The sequence below is a fragment of the Notolepis coatsorum genome, assembly GCF_963971535.1.
Source record: "Notolepis coatsorum genome assembly, chromosome: 10".
In the NCBI taxonomy this organism is placed as follows: domain Eukaryota; kingdom Metazoa; phylum Chordata; class Actinopteri; order Aulopiformes; family Paralepididae; genus Notolepis; species Notolepis coatsorum.
Genome location: NC_140174.1, coordinates 16,545,157 through 16,568,068, shown reverse-complemented (window position 1 = coordinate 16,568,068; position 22,912 = coordinate 16,545,157). Strand labels below are relative to the sequence as shown.

The 22,912-nt window shown below is 45.3% G+C and overlaps 1 protein-coding gene across 1 annotated transcript in view; it reads right to left on the bottom strand.

The window, feature by feature from the left end:
• Positions 1 to 7,251: 7,251 nt before the first annotated feature.
• cabp5a (calcium binding protein 5a) overlaps positions 7,252 to 22,912 on the bottom strand; it is a gene marked incomplete at its 5' end in the record, with an annotated part of 19,138 nt that continues 3,477 nt past the window's right edge. The window contains 5 exons of the mRNA XM_084322558.1: positions 7,252 to 7,539; positions 8,313 to 8,460; positions 11,461 to 11,570; positions 20,338 to 20,481; positions 22,821 to 22,851. Coding sequence (XP_084178684.1) covers positions 7,511 to 7,539; positions 8,313 to 8,460; positions 11,461 to 11,570; positions 20,338 to 20,481; positions 22,821 to 22,851 — 462 coding nt within the window. The 3' untranslated portion in view covers positions 7,252 to 7,510. The remainder of the gene's footprint in view (positions 7,540 to 8,312; positions 8,461 to 11,460; positions 11,571 to 20,337; positions 20,482 to 22,820; positions 22,852 to 22,912) is intronic.

Here is a 22,912-nt window from a genome sequence, read left to right as displayed (position 1 = left end):
TCAACCAATCAATCAATCAATCAATCAATCAATCATGTTTTGAAGTCCATGTGGGGGCGACAGTGGATCAGGAGGTAGAGCAGTCGTCTGGCAATCCGGAGGTTCCCGGTTCGATTCCTGCTCCTCCTGGGCAGCGTGTCGATGTGTCCTGTAAGCAAAACACTTAACCCCTAATTGCTCCAGATGAGCAGGTTGCATGGTAGCCTCTGCCGTCGGTGTGTGAATGTGTGAGTGAATGGGTAAAATGTGAGTAACAAATTGTAAAGCGCTTTGGATAAAAGCGCTATATAAAAAAGCAGCCATTTACCATTTACCATCTCAGTTTCATGTACACAGAATGTGTAAAGATGTGGTGTCAAGCCCATAGACTGTCTGCCCATAGACTGTCTGCTGTCTGCCCATAGACTGTCTGCTGTCTGCCCATAGACTGTCTGCCAGCTATGCTTCTGGAGCAGTGGAGGTGCAGCCAATTGGACCCATTTGCCATAAAACATATTGGTGCTTTCTTACTCAAAGTTGGAAGTTAAATTGTCATTGAGGTAAAGAAACACAGATTCCTTCCATCAAAAGTCACCAGAAACAAGCGTTTAAAGTTTGTTTCCTTAATTTAATCTTGAATGAACACGAACACCCTTCTTTCTTGATTCTTCGTTTTTGTTTCCTCTGCAGATCAGTGGACCACCTCTTCCCAAGCAACCAGTGATGGAACTTTGCTACATAATGTAGCGACCCTGGGATTTGGGTGATTGGTCAGCCGCTGGTTGCGTAGTAGCTGGTTGCGTCAGATAAAGTCACGGTACACCAAAGAGTAAGCATGTACCGTAACTGCGTCCCGGTGAGTCCGTCTTCAAGCACCCCTTCAAGCACCTCTTCAAGCACCGGATAGAATAGGACTTTTTTTTTTTTATCTACTTTTTCTCCCATTTTTCTATTTTTCTACACTTCCCTGTCTCGAACGCTGTTAGGCCATGCCTCCCACTGGCCGGCTGCAATGTGGACGAAGCCTTGCATCACGTGTCCCCTCCGGTACGGGAGGCAGCCGTCGCATCTTTTCACCTGCACAGCGCGATCTCTCAGCGGCGAGGGTCTGCGTCGGAGGGACACGCCACCCCCGTTGCTTCCTGATTCTGCTGCGCAGGCGCACCAACCGACCTGTAGGAGTCGCTGTCCACAAGGTCCGATCCTCACCCACCAGCTTCCCACCCCTAACACTGCCAATTGCGTTAGTATGAACGACCAGCCAAGCTGGTAGCAATGCCGAGAGCTGGGCTCGAACACAGCATATCCTGCATTAGTGGCGAGCGTCTTGCCCACTGCGCCACTTAGCCGCCCACAGAATAGGAAGGTTTTGAAGGACTTCAATCTGGACACACGGACAGAAGCGGGACAGGGGTGTCAAGCGTGGAGGGGGATTCGATTTAGAGTGAAGGGTTAATGCTACATTGAAATTGAAAAGAGAGAGAGAGAGACGGAGAGAGAGACGGAGAGAGAGAGAGAGAGAGAGAGAGAGAGAGAGAGAGAGAGAGAGAGAGAGAGAGAGAGAGATTAATTTGGATTAATGCAAGAGAGACATGCGTGGGATGTTTGATGGATCAGAGCTGAATTGAAACAAACACCGGGACAGAGGGGTTATGTCACGGTGACCTTGACTCAAGGTGGGATATTTATGTTGATTCTTTGACTTTGACTCAAAGTGGAACATTTATGTTGATTCTTTAACTTTTCCAGGACAATTATTCTATTGGAACTAACAGTGTAACCACTCTGAACTCATGGTGTAACTTTGTATGAATCCATACATATAATATGTACTGGATAACGAGACAGCGAGGAACAGCTGTGGAGTCCAGACATTTACCTTGTTGCTCTAATGGAACTATTGAAGCCCGGTCCGGCCGGCCTGCCTGCCTGCCTGCCTGCCTGCCTGCCTGCCTGCCTGCCTGCCTGCCTGCCTGCCTGCCTGCCTGTCTGTCTGTGAGGAACAACACAGTGATTTACAACAGGGAGAAGAAGACCCTCAACACTATGACATCACCACAGTGACACTGCTGCTAAACCCAATGCAGTCCTCCAACAGCTGGGTCCAATCTATAGATAATCTGCCAGTTTGGCAGAGTAGTCAGTCATTAGGTCTGTGCTGGTGCCTTCAGAGTGGATATTGGTTCACTTTTGTTAATTGGTGCCATAAGTCCATGTGGCCCAGCTGTCGGCCCATTTTAACTGTTGTCCCAGTCTGTCATGCAAGGGCGATTGTCTGTCTGTCCACTGTGTCCACTAACATGACATTCTGTCTGTTGCTTACTGTAGGTACACTGTGTCCCTCCCTCCCTCCCTCCCTCCCTCCCACAGATAGTCCAGTTTCATTTCTGAAAGGGAATCAAGCAGGCCAAGCACAGCCACAAGCTAAGGGTTGAAGAGCACTTCAACAACTCCGACCCCTGACGCATGTGGCAGGGCATTCAGGCCATCACGTATTACAAACCACCAGCAACTCTCCATCAACCACTGACTCCTCCCTCCCTGATTAGCTCAATGACTTTTATGCCAAATTCGACAGAGACAACCAGGAGGCGCCCACCAAGGCTGCCCTCCCTGCTAACCTCCAACCCCTCACTCTCTCCCCCACCAAGGCTGCCCTCCCTGCTAACCTCCAACCCCTCACTCTCTCTCTGTTAACCTCCAACCCCTCACTCTCTCCCCCACCAAGGCTGCCCTCCCTGCTAACCTCCAACCCCTCACTCTCTCTCTGTTAACCTCCAACCCCTCACTCTCTCCCCCACCAAGGCTGCCCTCCCTGCTAACCTCCAACCCCTCACTCTCTCCCTGCTAACCTCCAACCCCTCACTCTCTCTCTGTTAACCTCCAACCCCTCACTCTCTCCCCCACCAAGGCTGCCCTCCCTGCTAACCTCCAACCCCTCACTCTCTCTCTGTTAACCTCCAACCCCTCACTCTCTCCCCCACCAAGGCTGCCCTCCCTGCTAACCTCCAACCCCTCACTCTCTCTCTGTTAACCTCCAACCCCTCACTCTCTCCCCCACCAAGGCTGCCCTCCCTGCTAACCTCCAACCCCTCACTCTCTCTCTGTTAACCTCCAACCCCTCACTCTCTCCCCCACCAAGGCTGCCCTCCCTGCTAACCTCCAACCCCTCACTCTCTCTCTGTTAACCTCCAACCCCTCACTCTCTCCCCCACCAAGGCTGCCCTCCCTGCCGCGTGTATATTTTCCCTAACGGACTTTCACTTCCGCGTTCGGGTTCCGCGATCTGATTGGCCACTGACGTTTCTCTCAAAGCCAATCGCGTTACGCCTAGATCTCACTGGTTAAGCTTGGCGACTCTTTCGAAGTTGGTTAAGGTTAGGGTTAGGGTTAGGGTTAGGGTTAGGGTTAGTTGGTTAAGGTTAGGGTTAAGGTTAGGGTTAGTTGGTTACGGTTAGGACAGCCTGCTGGCGCGATTGTTAGGAGTAACACGATTGGCTTTGAGAGAAACGTCAGTGGCCAATCAGATCGCGGAAGTGAAAGTCCGTTAGGGAAAATAAACACGCCTCCCTGCCAAACTCCAGCCTCTCTCTCTCCCCCACTGACGTGTGTACGGCGCTGAGCAGGACTAATGCACATAAGGCAGCTGGTTAGGCATTGTTTCGGAGTTGGTTAAGGTTAGAAGGGTTAAGTTTAGGCGCTGTTAAGGAGCTGGTTAAGGTTAGAGTTTGTCTTAGAGAATGGCAATATTCTTTCGGAGTTGGTTAAGGTTAAGGTTAAGGTTAGGCATTGTTTCGGAGTTGGTTAAGGTTAGAAGAAGGGTTAAGTTTAGGCGCTGTTAAGGAGCTGGTTAAGGTTAGAGTTTGTCTTAGAGAATGGCAATAGACAGCCTATTTCCGCGCTGCAGCTCTCTCGCGCTGCCGCGGTCACATGGGCGTAGTGGCCAATCAGAGAAACGCTAAACACAAGTTGGTTGCCTAAAATATTCACGCGGCCCTGATGGCATCTCCGGCCATGTGCTCAGGAACTGCGCTGAGCAGCTGACCGAGGTCTTAACTGACATCTTCAACCTGTCACTAGCCCGGGCAGGTGTCCCAGCGTGCTTTAAAACCACCTCCATTGTGACCAACATCCAGTGCCAAAACACTCCTCTGCCTCGAGCCCACGTATATATATACGTTATTGGGAGCCAGCGGTTGACGGCCAAAAACGTATAACGGAACGTAGACCAATCTCGGTCACTCTCTTTGTCTGGGAACCAAAACCGAATTCGGTCACGCCCCATTTTGCGCGACATCCAGGCTTTTTTTACTGTCAGCGTTTGGGAATTTCATGTCGACACGACAGGTAGGTGAAGTGAAATTATACTTATTTTAGAATATATATATCAAATTTCATGAGTATTCATCTATATTTAGTCATCTAAAGACTATTAGATATGAACGTATGTACCAGTAAAAAGTGGGAATCTCTAGAATGTGTTTTGGGCGACGCTGTTTACAAGAGCGGGTAGCCTCTCAACTAAACGTTATACACAACACTTTCTGTTGTCAGTAGATGGCAGCATTGGTTTAAAAGGTGAAAATGTTATGACTACAAAATGACTACAAATCCCAAGACCTTTAGCACCTAGTTCACAGGTCAGCACCGGATTAGGAAAACGTGATCTGAGGAGCGTTAAACTATATGCGACCTGAATATGTGACCGAGAATGGTCACCTAATTATCTTAACAAAAGTGCATCATTAGCATTATGTTTTTTGTTGTCTAAAGGGGGAACATAATGGTACAATTTAAGATTTTAATGTTATCCGCATATAAAGGACAAATAAAACATCGTTAATTTGTAAGAAACCTCAATGAAAACGGCGCAGGGTAAATTATATTTGCTATTGTTATGAAAATGTGATAGAATCCTGTAAAAATGTGGACGAATTTGGTCACTGTGACGTTATATACGTTTTTAGATCGTTTTCCCTTTTATTCGATTTTAATACCCTATTCAATGTCAAGGAGCTGTTTGTTGCCTGTAAAAGGCATACTGGGACTCCGAAGGTGCAGTACCGTCCAGATCCTGCTAGTAGCGCTGTATCGAGAATGCTGTAACCCCTGTTCCAGACCCGGTGCCACACGCTAAACGTTCCGGGCGCTCTTTTCTACTAACCTGAACCTAGGGCTTCACCCAATCGCATTGAATCGTTTTCGGGACGAACCATTATGCTGTGGTGGGTTATGTCGTGGGCCAAATGGACATATGATCTACCAGATGGCAATCAAATAATTGGAATATTCTTTTTGGAATCCCACCGGCCACAGGTAAGAACAATTTGACATCAATTTGAGCTTGATCGTGCATTGTTTTCATAGCCATCGCCCTGATCAGCGTATGTTGTGGTAATAACGAATGCCGTTATTGGCAATCAATTAATCAGAAACGACCCCCCCCCCTTTCATGCATTCATGATGAAACATAATACCTATCATATGCATTTGATTTTTTTATTGTAGCGTGTGTAGGGACAAAATGCCAATGGATTTGGTATAATACAGTACGGCTCAATACACACAATTGTTAAGGGGATGCAGACCAGAGAAATACTTTCGTCTTGTTTACATCAGGGTCCCCCATTTTCAATTCATGATATGCCTGGGAGATTGTTTGAGGGGGAGGGGCTCATTATTCCACACACTCTAGTTTTTTGGATTTGGGAGAGATTTGTTTGCATTCTCTAACATCTTTGAACCTAAGACGGTCCAGACACATCTTTAGGGTCACTTCCTGTAACTGTCTCACGTCAGAATAGCACACAAATCCCCAACGAAGACGAACAATCACATTACAATGACTTTGAAGTCTACATCCAAAGCCAGTGTTTTTGTGGTGATGGGTGGATGTCATGGCGATTCCTTTATCTCTGTGACGTCCTTCCAGAAGCGCGGTCAAAACGTTGCCCTATCTGACCTTCTTACCTCACGACGTAATCAGTGACTTGTTTCTGTTTTTCTTTGGGCCAACCCCCGATCCCTGCCGGGCAGATGTTGTTGATAGATCCTCAGGCTTAGTGGCGTATTATGCAAACAGAATTTCCATGAAAATATGTTGCAGAGTGTAATGGAGGAAGGATTTTGACTTGGGATGAAAGAGCTTATCTGTTACAGCAGAGAGGCCTTGGGACCATTTAAAGCCCCAATACAGGTTTTCTTTTTTCACCATATACACATGTGGGGTATGTTGACAAATGTTATTGAAGATAGAATTGTAGATGGAAAAGAAGCTTTTTATTATTATTATTATTATTATTATTATTATTATTATTATTATTATTATTATTATTATTATTATTATTATTATTATTATTATTATTATTATTATTATTATTATTATTATTATTATTATTATTATTATTATTATTATTATTATTATTATTATTATTATTATTATTATTATTATTATTAATAATAAGCATAATAACAACAACAATAATAATAATAATAATAATAATAATAATAATAATAATAATAATAATAATAATAATAATAATAATAATAATAATAATAATAATAATAATAAGCATAATAACAACAATAATAATAATAAACATTATTTACAGACACACCTGTCTGTATTTACCTGCACATAGTCTGCACATACACATCTGTAGATACTATATCTATATCTGTACATATATATAGATACTAGTATATATCTATATCTGTACACATCCCTTACCTACTCTTACTAGTTACACTGCTAGTCACATGACTGGACATCCTCTATTGTTATTGTGTCCTAATAGAGTAATAGGGTGCTCATCCTGGCTTAATAACGGCACCAGAACTTACATCACATTCTGTGTATTGGCAAATACCGCCCGGTTAAGCTTCCCGTCGGCGGTCTCTCCTCTCGTATCTGACTCAGACAGCCACGGTCACGACAAGTAGGCCCAGATTAATTTAGGAGCCACAGGCCTTCCATCTGTCCAAATGAAACCCCCGCAACATTTCAGCTTAGATTGTACTGTTTTTTAGTTACTTTTTTTTCCAGGCGAGATGTCCACCGTTAGCGGGTTTTAACCTGATGTGACTTTTCAGTTTCAGTGATGATGACAATGATTTTTTTTATCAGAACAATTTAATGAAGAATAAATCCATTCCGTGAGAAATAAATGCATTTCAAAAACAAAAACATTCCAAAATGTTCAACGTTCCATATCTACAAGTTATATCACGGAGCAGACAACGACGTGGTTCTGTTTGGATACACACCTTCTACAGAATTTCTACACACCTTCTACAGAATTCTGATGTTACCGCTGAATGGGGGAGTACAGGGTTGACCAATTCTCTCTGAGAATAACTTGATATGCGTTTAGCTTCTCTTATAGTACATCACTTAAGTATTCGTATAATTGTGTATTTGTGAGTCTGCGTTTGTCTGTGTGTTTATGTGTGTGTGTGTGTGTGTGTGTGTGTATAAGTGCATGGTGTCATGGCGTGTCTATCTATCTTCTGGTCACTTCCTCCTCGGTTCTCACTGGCGAGACATCATTCTGACGAACTCTGTAGGAAGAGAGAGAAGAGAAGAAGAAGAACCGTGTTCAGTTTGAACGTCACGAATGACACGCTGGTGCTCTAGTCTAGTGCGACTTGAAACCCGCAAGATTTAAACCGCTGAGCGATGCGCGTGATTGGTCGACCTATCCGAGCACTATCATATGCCCCGCCCCCTTTCTATTTTCCAAGTCTCAAGTTTTGTTTTTATTTGTCACATTACAGTGAAATGCTTGGTTCTGTATGAGCCCCCTGAGATTGTGCTTCATACAGTAAAAAAGTAAAGACCAAACACTAGGGGTGTAAAGGTACACGTATCTGTACGGAACCGTTTCAGTGTGTACCGTACCGTACCGGATGGCTGTGTACCGAACGAATACAACGGTATGTTAACCACTAACGACCGCCCACGGGGGCTATTTCACAATCTAATTATAATATAATTATTATTGTTCTTTTTTTCTTTACAAGTCGATTATTCATTTCAATATAGAATATTCGTTGACAGCCCTACAAGTACAATTAGTTACTGCACACTACATCACCCCTGAGTGGAACATGGAAAGCCAAACACCCCCCCACTGTACCGAAAACCCGTACCAAACCGTGACTTCAAAAACAGAGGTAACGTACCGAACCGCGGTTTTTGTGTACCGTTACACCCCTACCAAACACTATACAACATTTTAAACATACAAAACGAAAGTACAAAATGTAACAAAAGTACAAAATGCGGCATGTGCTGAAGCGGTGAAGCCCAACAGGCTTCAGACGGTTCTGACCTTCAAAGTCCACCGTGCCGTCACCGTTGTTATCCGCTTCCTGTACGATGGCGTCGATCTCCCGGTGGTCCATGTGCTCCCCCATCAGTTTGGTCATCGCCAGACGCAGCTCCTCTGTGGTGATCTCCCCGTCTCCATCCATGTCGAACTGAGAGAGAGGAGGTGCAGAGAGGGAGAGAGAGGAGGTGCAGAGAGAGAGAGAGAGAGAGAGAGAGAGGAGGTGCAGAGAGGGAGAGGAGGTGCAGAGAGAGAGAGAGAGAGAGGAGGTGCAGAGAGAGAGAGAGAGAGAGGAGGTGCAGAGAGAGAGAGAGAAAGAGAGAGAAAGAGAGAGGAGGTGCAGAGAGAGAGAGAGAGAGAGAGAGAGGGGGTGCAGAGAGGGAGAGGAGGTGCAGAGAGAGGAGGTGCAGAGTTAGAGGAGGTGCAGAGTTAGAGGAGGTGCAGAGTTAGAGGAGGTGCAGAGTTAGAGGGAGGAGGTGCAGAGAGAGAGAGGAGGTGCAGAGTTAGAGGAGGTGCAGAGAGAGAGAGGAGGTGCAGAGAGAGAGAGGAGGTGCAGAGTTAGAGGAGGTGCAGAGTTAGAGGGAGGAGGTGCAGAGAGAGAGAGGAGGTGCAGAGTTAGAGGAGGTGCAGAGAGAGAGAGGAGGTGCAGAGAGAGAGAGAGAGGAGGTGCAGAGTTAGAGGAGGTGCAGAGAGAGAGAGGAGGTGCAGAGAGAGAGAGGAGGTGCAGAGAGAGAGAGGAGGTGCAGAGAGAGAGAGAGAGGAGGTGCAGAGTTAGAGGAGGTGCAGAGAGAGAGAGGAGGTGCAGGGTTAGAGGAGGTGCAGAGAGAGGAGGTGCAGAGAGAGAGAGAGAGATAGAGGAGGTGCAGGGTTAGAGAGAGAGAGAGAGGAGGTGCAGGGTTAGAGAGAGGAGGTGCAGAGTTAGAGGAGGTGCAGAGAGAGAGAGAGAGAGAGAGAGAGGAGGTGCAGGGTTAGAGAGAGAGAGCGAGAGAGGAGGTGCAGGGTTAGAGAGAGGAGGTGCAGAGTTAGAGGAGGTGCAGAGAGAGAGAGAGAGAGAGAGAGAGAGGAGGTGCAGGGTTAGAGAGAGGAGGTGCAGAGTTAGAGGAGGTGCAGAGAGAGAGAGAGAGAGAGAGAGAGAGGAGGTGCAGAGTTAGAGGAGGTGCAGGGTTAGAGAGAGGAGGTGCAGAGAGAGAGGAGGTGCAGAGAGAGAGGAGGTGCAGAGAGAGAGAGAGGAGGTGCAGAGAGAGAGAGGAGGTGCAGAGAGAGAGAGGAGGTGCAGAGAGAGAGAGAGGAGGTGCAGAGAGAGAGAGAGAGAGAGAGAGAGAGGAGGTGCAGAGTTAGAGGAGGTGCAGGGTTAGAGAGAGGAGGTGCAGAGAGAGAGAGGAGGTGCAGAGAGAGAGGAGGTGCAGAGAGAGAGGAGGTGCAGAGAGAGAGAGAGGAGGTGCAGAGAGAGAGAGGAGGTGCAGAGAGAGAGAGGAGGTGCAGAGAGAGAGAGAGGAGGTGCAGAGAGAGAGAGAGAGAGAGAGAGAGAGAGAGGAGGTGCAGAGTTAGAGGAGGTGCAGGGTTAGAGAGAGGAGGTGCAGAGAGAGAGAGGAGGTGCAGAGAGAGAGGAGGTGCAGAGAGAGAGAGAGGAGGTGCAGAGAGAGAGAGGAGGTGCAGAGAGAGAGAGAGGAGGTGCAGAGAGAGAGAGGAGGTGCAGAGAGAGAGAGAGGAGGTGCAGAGAGAGAGATGAGGTGCAGGGTTAGAGAGAGGAGGTGCAGAGAGAGAGAGGAGGTGCAGAGAGAGAGGAGGTGCAGAGAGAGAGAGGAGGTGCAGAGAGAGAGGAGGTGCAGAGAGAGAGAGAGGAGGTGCAGAGAGAGAGAGGAGGTGCAGAGAGAGAGAGGAGGTGCAGAGAGAGAGGAGGTGCAGAGAGAGAGAGGAGGTGCAGAGAGAGAGGAGGTGCAGAGAGAGAGAGAGGAGGTGCAGAGAGAGAGAGGAGGTGCAGAGTTAGAGAGAGGAGGTGCAGGGTTAGAGAGAAGAGGTGCAGAGAGAGAGGAGGTGCAGAGAGAGAGGAGGTGCAGAGAGAGAGAGGAGGTGCAGGGTTAGAGAGAGGGAGGAGGTGCAGAGAGAGAGAGGAGGTGCAGAGAGAGAGAGAGGAGGTGCAGAGAGAGAGGTGCAGAGAGAGAGAGGAGGTGCAGAGAGAGAGAGGAGGTGCAGGGTTAGAGAGAGGAGGTGCAGAGAGAGAGAGAGGAGGTGCAGAGAGAGAGAGGAGGTGCAGAGAGAGAGAGGAGGTGCAGAGAGAGAGAGGAGGTGCAGGGTTAGAGAGAGGAGGTGCAGAGAGAGAGAGAGGAGGTGCAGGGAGAGAGAGGAGGTGCAGAGAGAGAGAGGAGGTGCAGAGAGAGAGAGGAGGTGCAGGGTTAGAGAGAGGAGGTGCAGAGAGAGAGAGGAGGTGCAGAGAGAGAGGAGGTGCAGAGAGAGAGAGGAGGTGCAGAGAGAGAGAGGAGGTGCAGGGTTAGAGAGAGGAGGTGCAGAGAGAGAGAGAGGAGGTGCAGAGAGAGAGAGAGGAGGTGCAGAGAGAGAGAGGAGGTGCAGAGAGAGAGAGAGGATGTGCAGAGAGGGAGAGGAGGTGCAGAGAGAGAGAGGAGGTGCAGAGACAAAGAGGAGGTGCAGAGTTAGAGGAGGTGCAGAGAGAGAAAGAGGAGGTGCAGAGAGAGAGAGAGGAGGGGCAGAGAGAGATGTGATGTAGACTGGATGACTGCAGGGGGTGATGGATGTAGACTGGATGACAGCAGGGTGTGATGGATGTAGACTGGATGACAGCAGGGTGTGATGGATGTAGACTGGATGACTGCAGGGGGTGATGGATGTAGACTGGATGACAGCAGGGTGTGATGGATGTAGACTGGATGACTGCAGGGGGTGATGGATGTAGACTGGATGACTAACAGGGGGTGATGGATGTAGACTGGATGACACAGGGTGTGATGGATGTAGACTGGATGACAGCAGGGTGTGATGGATGTAGACTGGATGACAGCAGGGTGTGATGGATGTAGACTGGATGACTGCAGGGGGTGATGGATGTAGACTGGATGACAGCAGGGTGTGATGGATGTAGACTGGATGACTGCAGGGTGTGATGGATGTAGACCGACATCTTGAAGGTGTCTCTCACCTCTTTGAAGGCGTCCCTCAGCTCCTTCATGCCGATCATCCCAGCCGTCTCTGCCAGGAGCTTCGGAGCCATCAGCTCCACAAAGTCCTCAAAGTCTACCTTCCCACCAACTGCAGAGTGAGGAAGAGGAGCGAGGAAGTGGAGAGGAGAGGAGAGGAGGAGAGGAGAGGAGAGGAGGGGAGAGGAGGGGAGAGGAGAGGAGAGGAGAGGAGAGGAGAGGAGAGGAGAGGAAGAGGAGAAGAGGAGAGGAGGAGAGGAGAGGAGAGGAGGAGGAGGAGAGGAGAGGAGAGGAGGAGGAGCCAGTCAGTACTAGTGAACACACACCACTCTCTCCTGAAGCTATAACTCAGAGAGAAGAACCTGCAGTAAGCTCTAATAAGTCCTTACACCAAATAATTGTATTCTGGTTCAGTTCTTCTGTTCTGTTAGTACTGATTATACTGTATAATAATAATAATTAGGGATGCTCGATATTGGCTTTTTTACCGATACCGATATACCGATATTGTCAAACTCTTAATTTCCGATACCGATATCAACCGATATCAACCGATACCGATATATGCAGGGTTTCCCCCCAAAAATGGAATAATTTCAGGTAATTAACATTACATATCTCTTGTTGTGGAATTAACACAACATTATGCATACTTTTGACAATAAATAAAATCAGAATTTGTTCTTACTTGCTTGCCTGGGTAAATAAAGGTTATAGAAATGTAAAAAAATATATTTTAAATTTAAAAAGATTTTTTTTTTTGAAAAACGATACAGATATTTTCCGATATCACATTTTAATGCCGATATCGGCCGGTAATATCGGTAGGCCGATAATATCGGACATCCCTAATAATAATAATAATTCATTTTATTTGTATAGAGCTTCTCAAGAACCCGAAGTCACTGACAGTAGGCAGAGAAACAAAGAAAAACAAAGAAACAAAAAAGGAACATAAGGCCACAGGGGAAACAGGGAAACAACATGAGATAGACAGAAACATAAGGCCACAGTAACAAACATCAAAACAGGTTCGAGGGGGGGGGGGGTTATGGGTGGGGAAGGTTGTAGGCCAGGGAGAACAGGTAGGTTTTGAGGCGAGATTTGAAGGTGGAGAGTGTGGGGAAGTCTCTGATGGTCTGAGGGAGGGAGTTCCAGAGTCAGGGTGCAGTGCATGAGAAGTACAATTACACTGTATAGTACAGTTACCATGCAATATAGCGCCTATGGCTCCTTTCGTGTGCAATATAGAAGGTAGGCCTACTGATTACAATGATGCAAAATCTCTTTGGGGACAATAAAATTTTTTTTTTCTCATTTAAGTGCAATCGTGAAAACCATCACTAACTTAGTGATTCAATGTTTGATTCTGTGCTAAAATACTGCCGTTTTGTCTTTTACCAATTACTGTGTAAGTCAGTATTCCCTGTTGCTTATGTCACATTAGTCCATCTGCTGTATCCTACCAGCATGAAGACAATAACACCTAACATCCAACACTACCACCTAACATCCAACACTATCACCTAACATCCAACACTACCACCTAACATCCAACAGTACCACCTAACATCCAACACTACCACCTAACATCCAACACATCCACCTAACATCCAACACTACCACCTAACATCCAACACTACCACCTAACATCCAACACTATCACCTAACATCCAACAGTAACACCTAACATCCAACAGTACCACCTAACATCCAACACTACCACCTAACATCCAACACTATCACCTAACATCCAACACTACCACCTAGCATCCAACAGTACCACCTAACATCCAACACTACCACCTAACATCCAACACTACCACCTAGCATCCAACAGTACCACCTAACATCCAACACTACCACCTAACATCCAACACTACCACCTAACATCCAACACTACCACCTAACATCCAACACTACCACCTAACATCCAACAGTACCACCTAACATCCAACAGTACCACCTAACATCCAACAGTACCACCTAACATCCAACACTACCACCTAACATCCAACACTACCACCTAACATCCAACACTACCACCTAACATCCAACACTATCACCTAACATCCAACACTACCACCTAACATCCAACACTACCACCTAACATCCAACACTACCACCTAACATCCAACAGTATCACCTAACATCCAACACTACCACCTAACATCCAACAGTATCACCTAACATCCAACACTACCACCTAACATCCACCTAACATCCAACACTACCACCTAACATCCAACACTACCACCTAACATCCAACACTACCACCTAACATCCAACACTACCACCTAACATCCAACAGTACCACTGCAGTCATTTATAAGAGGATATCCATCACAATTTACTTTTAAGTCAAAACCAAAGCTTTCGACAGAATAGAATGGCACTATCTGTTTTATGTTCTTACCAGATTCGGTTTTGGACCCACGGTCATACATTGGGTGATGGCGCTCTACAACAAACCACTAGCTTCAATTCAAACAAATGGCATTATATCTCAACCGTTTCAGCTATTCAGGTCCACCCGACAGGGTTGTCCAGTTTCTCCATCACTCTTCATCCTCGCCCTCGAACCGCTGGCATGTGCCATACGAGCAGAGGAGAAAATCACGGGCATCAATATTGGGGGGCATGACTTTAAAGCTAATCTGTATGCAGATGATGTACTATTAACACTAACACAACCCTGTCAATCAATCCCACAGGTGATGAAGCTGATTAAAGCATTTGAGGAGTTTTCAGGATATAAGGTGAACTTTAATAAGAGTGAAGCTATTCCTCTGAATAACCTGACCCATCCTTCACATATTGGTTCTGCCCCCTTACAGTGGAGATCACAAGGTATGAGATACCTCGGAATAAACATCCGGACACCTATAGACACGATTTTTGATTCTAATGGTCCACACCTCTTGAAGACAATTAGGGAGGATATTAAGAGATGGACAGTGTTACCCATTTCATTATGGGGTAGAGCAGAGATAATAAAAATGAATATTTTACCTAGAATATCATTTCTAATATCAGCTGTTCCACTCAAATTCCCCTCGTATTGGTTTAAAGAGATGAATAAGCTATTTACAGGTTTCTTATGGAGGGAGAAGACACCTAGAATCAGCTACAAGAAATTGATGAGACCAAGAAATAGCGGTGGACTTAGTATTCCGGATGTTTACTCATACTATCTCTCTTATAATGCCAGATTCCCCCTGTCATGGGGTTACATATGCAAGACCGAAATAGGCAGTTGGAAATGGATTGAGGAGAATATTTTATCAGAACTTAGTAAGACGGTATCCTTGGTATCATTATGGTTTCACCCCAAACCTAACTTTAAAATGGATAACCCGATAATAAGATTTTCATGTGAGATAATCAAAACCCTACAGAAACGGCTAGCCTTCAAAGGGATCTCTCTACCTTCATGCCCCATATGGTCTAACCCCCTGTTAATGGCTGGGGGCAGCACACTAGTAAATACTTCATGGCAGGGTAAAGGAATACATCAACTAGGACAGATTGTGAAGGATGGAGAGACGATACATTTTAATGAATTGAAAGATCTGTATAATTTAAGAGATAGTGAATTCATGTTGTACTTTCAGTTGAGATCTGTAGTAAGATCAGTATCCATGAAAAATAGAGATATGGGGATACATAAGGATTTGGATGACAGACTAAGAAGGATCGCTTCAGAAAGGAGGTCAGTATCTAAGATCTATAGGTTACTGTCACTTAGCTCATCAGATGGCCTGGCCTCCATTAAACAGCAGTGGGAGAGGGATTTGAAGGTCTCCTTGACTGCTCCACAATGGGAGACGGTTTTAAAAAATACAACAACATCATCAAAATGTGTAAGATATAAAATGATACAATTAAAGGTAGTTCATCGAGCCTATATTACACCATGTAAAATAAAAAAAAATGGATCAAGCCATTTCAGATTTGTGCTGGTGTAACGGATATGTGCCGCGATAGTGTGACTACGGCACATAGAAGTGTGTAAAACTCACTCCCCAGAGGCATATAAACCGAGCGCTTAGAGGGGAATTCCCTTCTTGGCGCAACGGTTTGTTATGTCGGCCCCGGTGCAGACGCCCGGGGTTCGACTCCCACTCGAGGCACGGTCGAATTTCGTGGCAGGTGCTAGGTGGCACCTGCTACAGTGGTGCCGTGACCCGGATGCCTTGGGTGGTGTGAGTTTAGGGGGGGTGAATGTAACGGATATGTGCCGCGATAGTGTGACTACGGCACATAGAAGTGTGTAAAACTCACTCCCCAGAGGCATATAAACCGAGCGCTTAGAGGGGAATTCCCTTCTTGGCGCAACGGTTTGTTATGTCGGCCCCGGTGCAGACGCTCGGGGTTCGACTCCCACTCGAGGCACGGTCGAATTTCGTGGCAGGTGCTAGGTGGCACCTGCTACACTGGCATGGATGTGGGGATGTAGGAACACTCATCCACATGTTGTGGCATTGCCCCACAGTGAAGAGTTTTTGGCACAAGGTCATTTTAAGACTATCCTCTATTCTCAGTGTTAAGATACCCTTATGTCCAAAAGTCTGCCTCTTGGGCATAGGGGTAGTTGGTATACAATCAGCACTTACGCAACGCATCATTACACTAGCACATATGTCAGTTAAGCGTACTATCATGATGAACTGGAAGATCCAAAAGCCAAATTGTTTCTGCATGGACACCTGGATGAGGGATTTCATGGACCTATTGACAATGGAACGAGCAGCCTCAACGCTCGCTGAACATGACCATGGAGAGGACGGTCCCTGGATCTATATAAGGACATATTTGGAGAATACTTATGACTGAAAGCAGGAGTGTTTGATCTGCACCCCCCCCCCCATTTTGTTAGTATGTTTTGTCTGTATTGTACCGTTTGTGAGTTTTGTTTTGTCTGTATTGTACTGTATTGTATTGTTTATTGTTTGTGAGTTTAGCATTATTTGTATTGTACTGTTTGTGAGTTTAGTTTTGTCTGTATTGTACTGTATTTATGTTGAGCTGTTTTGTGTTTCAAACTATTAATAATAAAAAAAAAAAAAAAAACTATCAAAGTAAGGGAAACACAGTGTGACGATGACCAGATAGCGGCATGTGAGACGGTTCAAATACTAAAACGTTAGTCGTGCTCCTCTGTCTCTTTGCTCCCATAACTCAAATCTCAGCTTTTGCAGAATCTTGACAACCTAAAGGTGAATTCCCCCTTCAGTGTAGAAACATTTCACACAGACTATAACCTTTTTCAAGCAGCATGTGTTTGTCAGAAGAACTCAATTGTATTCTATGCTTTTATCCACCAATGATAGACATGACCATAATACCAGACATGCTTCAAGTAGCAATGAACAATGAACATTGAGAGACACAGAAACTGAACTATCCACACACAAGCACACACAAGCACATACACGACACGCACGCTGAGCACGCTCACACACTAGCAGCCACTTTAACACTCATGCCTTACATACGCACACTTATGGCCAGAGGAAAGGCCACTCTAAATTAGTATAACATCAGGAACAGTGTATTGCACTACTAAAGCTACCTAGCATGTCCTATATGCTCTGTAAATACTATGTACAGATACCGAGATGGCACACCATGTACCTGTTTATTGCACTGTTGTTTTTTACTGGATTCTATTAATATGTTGTACCACTGTATTTTTATTGGATTCTATTATATGTTGTACCACTGTATTGCACATCGTCGCGGGCAAGACCAGCCGCATTTCATTGTATACCTGTATGCCGTGACAATTAAAACTCTTGACTTGACTTGACTTGTAGTCGCTTCACTATCAGCATGTGACTTGCAACACCAGAGGCGGTAACATCCTAGATCACTGTTACACGCAATTTAAAGGTGGCTACAAGGCTCATTCTGATAGTGGCTTTGGTAAATCAGATCACGCGTCAATCTTTCTTTCACCAATGTACAAACAGAGAATCAAAAGTACTCCTGTAGTCTCGCGAGAGGTGCAGAAATGGGATTTGACGTCAGAGGAGACGCTCCGGTCTGCGTTTCACTGCAAAGACTGGAATGTGTTCCGCGACACAGATAACATTAATGTCTACACGGAAACAGTGCTGAACTATGTTTGTACTATGGTGGAAGAAACAATCCCCACTAACAAAATGAGAGTTTACCCAAATCAAAAACCCTGGGTAGACAAATCCGTCCGTGAAGCTCTGAGAGAGCGCACCAAAGCATACAACGACGGCCTAGTGGCAGGCAACATGAATGACCACAAGGTGGCGCGATACAACGTAAGGAGGACAGTGTCAGAGGCCAAACGGCGCTACAGGGATAAAATTGAACTCCAGTTTGAACAAGCTGACTCTAGAGCTATGTGGCAGGGGCTCAAAACGATGACAGACTACAAAGGTTCCTCCCTCAAACTGAACAGTGACATCTCCTTAGCAAATGACCTCAATACCTTCTATGCGAGGTTTGATGCTGGTAATAACAACACCAGCTCACAAGCCACGGCCATGGGGGGGGGGGGGGGGGGTCGGCTGCTGATGGAGGCGCAGTGTTCAGGGTAACAGAGCATGAGGTGAGGCGGACCTTTAAAAAAGTGAATATCAGGAAGGCAGCAGGTCCGGACGGCATCCCCGGCCGCGTCCTAAAAGTCTGTGCCGACCAACTGGCCCCAGTATTCACTGACATCTTCAACCTGTCCTTAGAACAGGCTGTCATCCCCACCTGCCTGAAGAAGTCCACTATTATCCCTGTACCCAAAAAATCTGCTTACCTCAACGACTACCGCCCTGTAGCTCTCACCTCCATAGCCATGAAGTGCTTTGAGAAGCTAGTAAAGGGCTACATCTGCTCCTCCCTCCCCATCAACATGGACCCCCTGCAATTTGCATACCGCCCCAACAGGTCCACAGAGGACGCCATTGCCCATGTGCTGCACACAGCAGCATCACACCTGGACAAGAGGCAGGGGAACTATGTGAGAATGCTATTCATCGACTACAGCTCGGCATTCAATACCATAGTCCCCTCCATACTCATAGCCAAGCTCAGGGACCTGGGCTTGAACTATGACCTCTGCCAGTGGGTCTTGGACTTCCTGACTGGCAGACCCCAGGTGGTGAGAGCAGGCAACTGCACCTCCTCATCCATCACCCTCAACATAGGGGCCCCCCAGGGCTGTGTTCTGAGTCCCCTCCTCTACTCCCTGTACACACACGACTGTGTGGCTCAGCGGAGTAGCAATACAATCATCAAATTTGCTGACGACACAGTGGTGGTGGGCCTGATCTCTGCCAACGACGAGAGGGCCTACCTGGAAGAGGTCAAGGTCCTGGCGGGATGGTGCCAGGAAAACAGCCTCTCCCTGAACGTCAGCAAAACAAAGGAGATGATTGTGGACTTCAGGAGGTCGGGGGTCAAGGACTACAGCCCCCTCAGCATCGACGGGGCACCGGTTGAGAGAGTCAACAGCTTTAAGTACCTCGGAGCCTACATATCCGAGGACTTGACATGGACCACACACATTGACAGTGTTGTGAAGAAGGCACGACAACGCCTCTACTTCCTCAGGCGCCTAAGGAAGTTCCAAGTCAGTCAGAAGATCCTTAAGAACTTCTACTCATGTACAATAGAGAGCATCTTGACCGGCAACATCACCTCCTGGTTTGGGAATAGCACTGCACAAGACCGAAGCAGACTACAAAGAGTGACACGTTCAGCCGAACGCACAATTGGAGGGGGGCTCCCCACCCTCCAGAACATTTACAACAAGCGTTGCAAGGGCAAGGCTAAGAGAATCATTAAAGACTCCAGTCACCCGAACAACTGCCTCTTTGAACTGCTGCGGTCAGGCAAGCGATACCGGAGTCTCAAGGCGAGCACAGAAAGACTCAGAAGAAGCTTCTATCCCCAGGCCATCAGGCTGCTAAACGAACAATGAATGAACACTACACAACAACAACCACCATAGATCCTCCCCTACACAACAACAACCACCAAACGCACATAGCACACACATCCACACGCACACACTCACTTTAAACAAACACACTGTAGCACCCACTCCACACACTTTATAGCACACACCCACTTTAAACAAACACACTGTAGCACCCACTCCCCACACTTTATATTTATTGATGAAGGATTGCACTACAACTCGTACACCTTACTGTAAATTGTACCTAAATTGTACCTCATCCCATTTCTGCTTTGCACTATATAGTACTGTACATTAGTACACTGCATAGTATTGTATATTATATGGTAACTCAGAACATTGTACATATGTCTATACCGAACACTGTGACCTCATTTTCTTCTTCTAAACTACATGCTATACTATGTTATTTGATACTATCTTGTCTAGCACAGTCTCTGGAGCGTAACAGTAAGAAGCATTTTGTATGAAAGTATTCTGTACTTCTGTATGACAACTATTAAAGAAACTAACTAAACTAAACCCTAGCTACCTCTGCCTAGAACCAACTCTCTAAAGAAAACTGCAATGTATAGAGCCATAACATATTGGAATATGATCCCATTACATATCATACGGACGGAAAGGACAGTTTAAAAAAAAAACTTAAAGGAACCATAATCCGGAAGGAAATCAATATATGTCATGCATGAGTGTAGCTGCAGCCATGTTATCCAAAGTTATTCTGTTTACTTTGTGTTTTTTTAAGGTATGGTGAAATGGATTCACCTACAGTATGACCCTTTGTTTTATTTTCTATTGATTATGTATGTGATATATGACTGATTTACACTCAATGTTTCATATTTTATGTGTATATCTGTGAGGACCCCAGGAAGAATATGATGACTAATGGGGATCCTAATAAACATAAACATAAACTCACGGTTCATGTTGATGTTCTGGCTCAGCTCAATGAGTTCCATCTCGGTGGGCATGTAGCCCATGGTCCTCATCAGGTTCCCCAGGTCCTTGCAGCTGATCAGGCCATCCTTGTCTTTGTCAAACTCATTGAACGCCTCGCGCAGCTCTGCAGAGGAGCGCATGGGAGGGAACAGTGGTCAGTTCACCAGCAGTCAGGAAGTGGTTTTGGTCAAGATGGAAGAAACTACCATGGGCTGAACCAAGACACATACATACTAGATACAAGATGTACTGTTCAAAATTCTACTCATCACCTTCAAAGCCCTCAACAAGCTGGCCCCCTCCTACCTCTCTGACCTCCTTCCCCACCACACACCTACCAGCTGCCTCAGGTCCGCAGATGCTAACCTCCTCCAACCCATCAGGACTAAACTGCATACTTCGCTGCAGCTGCCCCCACCCTCTGGAACGCCCTGCCCAACCATATCCGTCATGCAGACACCCTCTCATCATTTAAAAATAAAAAAAGCCCTAAAAACCCACCTTTTTACCCTTGCCTTCAAGCCTTGAACTCTTTCCTCTCTCACCTTTTATATAATTTCTTTTATTTAAATTATTTTCTACTAAAACTGTATTGTTTATTTTGCTCTGTAACGTGTCTTTGAGCATTCGGAAAAGCGCTATATACAAAATGTATGTATTATTATTACTGTACTAAATACAATATGTAATGTACAAGATGTACTAGATACAAGATGTACTGTACTAGATACAAGATGTACTAGATGCAAGATGTACTAGATACAAGATGTACTGTACTAGATGCAAGATGTACTCTACTAGATACAAGATGTGCTAGATACAAGATGTACTGTACTAGATACAAGATGTACTGTACTAGATACAAGATGTACTGTACTAGATACAAGATGTACTGTACTAGATACAAGATGTACTGTACTAGATGCAAGATGTACTCTACTAGATACAAGATGTGCTAGATACAAGATGTACTGTACTAGATACAAGATGTACTGTACTAGATACAAGATGTAATGTACTAGATACAAGATGTACTGTACTAGATACAAGATGTACTAGATGCAAGATGTACTAGATACAAGATGTACTGTACTAGATACAAGATGTACTCTACTAGATACAAGATGTGCTAGATACAAGATGTACTGTACTAGATACAAGATGTACTGTACTAGATACAAGATGTAATGTACTAGATACAAGATGTTGTAGTGCTGAGAGACGGGAGTCTGAGGCGATGTCCTGAAGTCCGAAGGTAACTCCTTTCATATTGATCAGCACAACTACAAGATACAATAGCTTACTAGAAAGCTAAACAGAATGCCAGTGGCATATAGGAATGCTAGAGGTTTCTATAGAAGGTTCTACTATGGCCTCATCACGAACAGTCCAGAATGATTGGGCAGCACTAACGTTCTAGAATGTTCCTAACATTAGTTCCGTGGGTGAATTATGTACCATTACCCTCACTACACAATGTAATGTACTAGATACAAGATGTACTAGATACAAGATGTAATGTACTAGATACAAGATGTAATGTACTAGATAAGATAAGATAAGATAAGATATTCCTTTATTGATCCCCTTGGGGAAATTCAGTACTGTACTGTACTAGATACAATATGTAATGTACTAGATACAATGTGTACTGTACTAGATACAAGATGTACTGTACTAGATACAAGATGTAATGTACTAGATACAATATGTACGTTTTCCCAAGACAGACATGAGCACAAGTTACCAGGGGCCATGTTTCAATTCCTCTACCGAGATCAAATGCAATGAAAATAACTGCTATGTATAGGGCCATCTCACAGTGGAATAGGTTGCCATATGCAATAGACCTATCTCAAACCCTGCCCTCTTTTCTTGATCCTCCAATCACAACTGTCGCTTACCTCGGAAGCGACAGTTGTGATTGGAGGATCAAGAAAAGAGGACAGGGTTTGAGACTCAAGTAACAAGCAAAGAAAGCTTTAAAAAACAAGTAAAGAGGTTACTTTTGGGTACAGGCACAATGCTTGACATATAACATTTTATTATTTTACATTTTGTAATATTTTGATATAATGCTAATGTAATGAGTTGGGTTGGATGGGTGTGTGTGTGTGGGGGGGGGGGGGGGGGGGGGTTGATTATGTTATGTATAGTGTTTCATATGTTTGTTATTGTTGGTTTTATTTTTTATTATGTTTGTTTGTATTTATTGTTTTCTGTGGACCCCAGGAAGAGTAGCTGTTGCCATTTGTAACAGCTGGGGATCCAAATAAACTTAAACTTAAACGTAAACTCTATTAGATACAAAAATGTATTCTACTAGATACAAAATGCACTCTACAAGATATAAAATGTACTCTACTAGATACAACATGTACTCTACTATAATGGAATTTGTAGAGATCTACATTGTAAAATGGAGGACAATGGAAACATCAAGGTGTTAAGGGAAGTATTTACCATCAATCTCATCTTCAGCCAATTCCCTCGACTGCATGCAAACAAGAGAAACAGTGGGTGAGTTTTTCTATTCAGGATCTAGTGGCCAGAGC